Genomic DNA, 4,851 nt, shown 5'->3' on the forward strand with positions numbered 1-4,851 from the left:
ATGAAAATTCCACACTCAGATCAATTCATCAAGTTATGGACATACAAGTGCAGGATGACCATCCAAACCTCAGAAAAATACAAATCTACTGTGACTTAGTTATAAATACTATAGATTATGAACCTTTTAGTTTCATAAAGGCATGATTAATGAGGCAATTTTGTATCAAATATTCTGCAAAAAGAGATTTTGAAAGATGAATAAATTGACATTTAAAGGAGACTTGAATGGTTAATCTGTCACTACTCATGTTTTGGTTTTGATTCAACTTCTGGTTTGATTATGAATGGGCAGAGTCTACCCATAGATAGCCTATTTCTGAATTTAATTTCTGGTTTGATTATGAATGGGCAGGGTCTACCCATAGATAGCCTATTTACGAATTAAATTTCTGGTTTAATTATGAATGGGCAAGGTGTACTCCTAGATAGCCCACTTATGAACTACGATAAAAATAATGACCTGTCTATAACAGACAAGTATAGAACTATCTAAACAAGAATTATACTCATTTTACTTGCCCTAAAATTTCGAAGTATGAAAAGAACTAAATTCATTTGACAGAACATGAAGTGTAATATTGAAATTGCATGTCAATACAACTGTTGAACAACATGAAATCTTTTAGCACAAAAATAAAACAATTTGCTAGAAAATATAAATAGCATTGTCTAACATTCCAAACTTTGAACAGAAGTAAGTTTCTGCGAATAAGTAACATACCAATTACAGAGAATCTAAAATTAATGACGCAACTTTATAGAATGGGAAAAGAAACATAAAAGAGTGACTTTAAAACATCTCAATCTCTAAGGCAATGAATTGTGCTCATTTAGAAATAATAAAAGCATCACTATTTACAAAGTCTGTTAATTTTTCCCACTGACCAACATCAATCAGCCAGTGGAGTATCTTAACAGTTGCATCAGATGGAGCACAACCTTGTTTCTTCATATGATCCATCAACAAAAAGGTTTTTTCCAAGTCATGTATTTTGCGGAACCCACAAAATAATGTGTTATATGTGAAAACATTCGGAACCAAACCCTTTGCTCTCATTTCATTGACCATTGAGAAAGCAATTTCAAGTTTGTCTTCTTTGGACAAAGCGTCAATCATCGTAGTATAGGTTACAACATTTGGAGTAAGGCCAACCGTTTTCATGTCTTCAAAAAGCTTTCGAGCCTTTTCCATTTCACCAGCTTTGCAATGAGCATCAATCAAAACAGTATAGCTGACCACATCAGGAGCCAAGCCTTGAGCTATGATCTTATTTATCAGTGAATGTGCGCTAGAAAGATCACCTGCCTTACACAGACCATCAACAATTGTGGTGTATGTTACTTCATCAGGTTTCAACCCCATCGTTGTCATTTCCTTTAAAATTTGCAATGCTCTTCTCATGTGTCCCATCCTACAGAATGCACAAATCAGAATAGTATATGTGACTACATTGGGAAGGCAGCCCGTGTTTTTCATCTCAGAGATGAGAATATATGCTTCACTTTCCCTTTTAATCCGACATAAACCAGTAATCAGAGAGTTGTATGTAACAACATCTGGAGAGCAGCCTTTTCTTACCATCTCGTTCAACAACTTTTGAGCCTTTTCCACCTCATGTGATTCACTTAGACTGCATATCAAAGTATTATAAGTAATCACATTTGGCTGCAAACCTTTTCTGGACATGTTTTGAAAACAATCCCAAGCCTTGTCTATTCGGCCATCTTTACACAATCCATCAATAACTGCACTATAAGTCACTTCATCAGGAAAAGGACCAAACTCCAACATTTGTACAAACAATTTGTAGGCTTCATCTGTTTTACCAGCCTTGCAAAATCCATCTATGAGGTTAGTATAAGTGTAAATGTCAGGTAAATACCCATCTTGTATAATTTTGGCTACTAATTCTATGGCTGCTTCTACTCTCTCAACTTTGCAGAGACCATGTATCAGGGTGGAATATGTGACAATATCTGGAGAATAATGAGTATTTCTCATTCTCTCCAATAACCTTAGAGCTTCATTTTCCATATCTACTTCGCAGAGACCATTAATTAGGGTATTATATGTAACCTTATCAGGACAAAGGCCATCTTGTATCATTTGAGCTACTAATATCAAAGCTTCATCTATACTACCTTTCTTGCAGAGACCATCAATTAGGGTGCTGTATGTAACAATATCTGGAAAACAATGGGTCTTCCTCATTTCGAGCAGAAGCTCATGTGCTTCCTCAATACGACCCCTTTTACACACAGCCTTCATAAGGGTACTATAAGTGATAACATCTGGATTTATGTCCAGATCTTTCATTTCAGCAAGAAGCACATTGATTTTTCCAAAATCGGCAACATGGCCAAGTCCACTCAAAAGCGTACTGCATGTTATGACATCCAGAGGAAGCCCTTTACTTATGGCTAAATGGAAATAGTCCCAGGCCTTGTTTGTGTTGCCCGATTTACAGAGGGCATTAATGGATTTATTGAATTGCAAAACACTAGAAGTAGGAGAGATGTTTCGTAAAAACTTTTCAGCGTGTGCGGGGTTGGCGTTTGCAGAGAAAGAGAGAGGGCGAATTAAGGATGAAAACGAATAAAAAAATGAGTCCATAGCAGTGGTTACCTGTTTGAAGATTGGGCATCGCCATTGCATCGAGATGTCGGTGGCAAAGGACAGCAGAAAAGAAATTGCAGAGCTGATAAATCCCAGCTGTTTAGCGTAGCCCTCAAAAATTTATCCCCAAAATTTTTTAGCTCTACTTAACAAGCATGGAATAAGCTTACTGCTTTGGAATAAACTACCTAAAACAGTAAATTTTAGTTCAATTTTTAAAAAAGAAATGGTACATTTTCCAATTAAAGAGAAATAGCTTATAAATTGAGTAGTCAAACTTTAGATGTCTTTTTGAGAAGAAACAAGTTTGTGTATTTAGTAGAGATAAAAATTAGTGAATAGAGTTGTTTTAGTTTTGAGCTTAAATAGTTTTAAATGGAAGTCATGGAAACATAATTTTTGGATTAACAATATATTTTGGTATGCGAGGATTTCAAAGACAGAGATGTTTTTTGAAGTTCTAGTAAAAGATTTTGAATAAGATTTAATTTGTTGATCGAAGTTCTATTTTTTGTTAATGTAGAGTGGAATTGTTATTTTGTCCACAATCATGTTCACCTCAAAGGGTAAATGAAACTTTGATTATTTTATGTCAAGTTTGAGATTAGAAAATTTTTCTAACTCCAAATAAAAAATCTCTAGAAAAGGATGTCCATTTGGATCCTTCTCTTGTTGAACCATCAAAATATGGATATTTTGAACAAGAACCTCAAATCTCCCAATTAGATTTAGAGTTTTCAAAGATTTCGGAGATGATCAAAAGCACGATAAATGAAATTTTGAAAAAGTTGAGAGAGATCTTTTTGAAAAAATTGTAGATGAAGTTTTAGTTGAAAATACATTGTATGATTTTTCCCATCCATTATCCATCTCCCAAAGATAAATGGAAGAAATAAAGATACTTGTACTCTGCCATCTAGGAGAAACAAGTGATTAAAAGCTAAGAAGACTCAAAGATTCAAGTTGTCATATAGTTTACCCTTGAAAAATTCTCAAGATCAAGGAGGGCTTGTCACTTTCCTCAAGGGCAATGAGGATCCGTTCATGGAATGTTAGAAGAAGTGCTGAAGTAAGCATTAGATTGATTCCAATGAGTTGGACTTAGTTCTTCTTTAGGCTCAACTAAACTTTTTTTTGAACAAAGTAATTCTATTTTTTCAAAATAGTTGAAATGAAATTTGTATTCTCAATGGTTGATGGTGCTTCTTGCAGGTTGGTTATTCTTTGAGATAGGAAAAAGATCAAGGTTGAATCTATTGTTAGTACAAACCAGTGAATGCTTATAAAAGTTAAAAACTCACAACATGTTTTTGGATCGTTATGTTCACAATCCAAATTTTACAACTACTAAAAAACAATTATGTGATTATTTGTTTGTTGTCATCATAATCTAAGAGAAAATAAGTTTTATTGGGAGGTGATTTTAATGCAATATTTCCCTTGGAAGAAAAGTCGAGGGGAATTATTCCTCCTATAAAAACAACGAAATATTTTAACCAATTTGTAAATGAGAATTCCTTGTTTGATTGTCTTCCTAAGAATGGTAAGTTCATTTGGACTAATAGAAGGAAAGGCTTTCATCTTATAGTAGTAAGACTGGATAGATTTTTCCCATTTCCAAACTAGCCATTAGAGGATTTTCAATTGCATTCAATGATTCTTCTATTTTTAGGCTCCTTTGGGAACTAGAAAAGGAAAGTCCTTATTGTAGACTCTCAAAATTGTCCTAACCTAATTAAATAAATATTTTATTTATTTAATTATTTTATCCTAAGCCTTCTATTAATTAAATTTAGATTTTTATTTATTTAATTAATTCACTAAGCCTATTTCTAGCCTTTCCCTATTTAAATAAATATTTTTATTTACTTAAATTATCCTTTCCCTAAATTAAATAAATATTTTATTAATTTAATCGGCCCCACCTCTTTTATTAATCAAATAAATCTTTATTTATTTAAAATTAATTCCTTAGCTTTTCCCCTCATGACACTTGTCATTCATCTCTTAATTTACCTTTAACCACCTCCCTAATATTTTACCATTTTCTATACCTACCCTCTAATCTAAGCCGACCATTTATCCCTCCACCTCTTAATCCTAGCCCTCCATTTTCTAGGGTACTCTCTATAAAAGAGGATCCTTTTCCTTAGCAATCCCTAATGAATGAACTAATGACAAATCAATCAATCACCCAAGCATCTACACAACCACAATCCATTCTTTCTTGAG

At 33.5% G+C, this 4,851-nt stretch overlaps 1 protein-coding gene across 1 annotated transcript; it reads right to left on the reverse strand.

The window, feature by feature from the left end:
* Window positions 1-808: 808 nt before the first annotated feature.
* Window positions 809-2,772, reverse strand: LOC131028217 (pentatricopeptide repeat-containing protein At1g63330). The gene has a single exon (XM_057958464.2). The coding sequence runs from the start codon at window positions 2,656-2,658 to the stop codon at window positions 829-831; it is 1,830 nt and encodes a 609-aa protein (XP_057814447.2). The 5' UTR covers window positions 2,659-2,772; the 3' UTR covers window positions 809-828.
* Between the last annotated feature and the right edge of the window lie 2,079 nt (window positions 2,773-4,851).

This window comes from Cryptomeria japonica, chromosome 2 (genome assembly GCF_030272615.1).
Source record: "Cryptomeria japonica chromosome 2, Sugi_1.0, whole genome shotgun sequence".
Taxonomy (NCBI): Eukaryota; Viridiplantae; Streptophyta; class Pinopsida; order Cupressales; family Cupressaceae; genus Cryptomeria; species Cryptomeria japonica.

Bases quoted from the DNA above. Each gene is read 5' to 3' on its own strand.
- LOC131028217 (XM_057958464.2), bottom strand. From the start codon at position 2,658: ATGCAATGGCGATGCCCAATCTTCAAACAGGTAACCACTGCTATGGAC.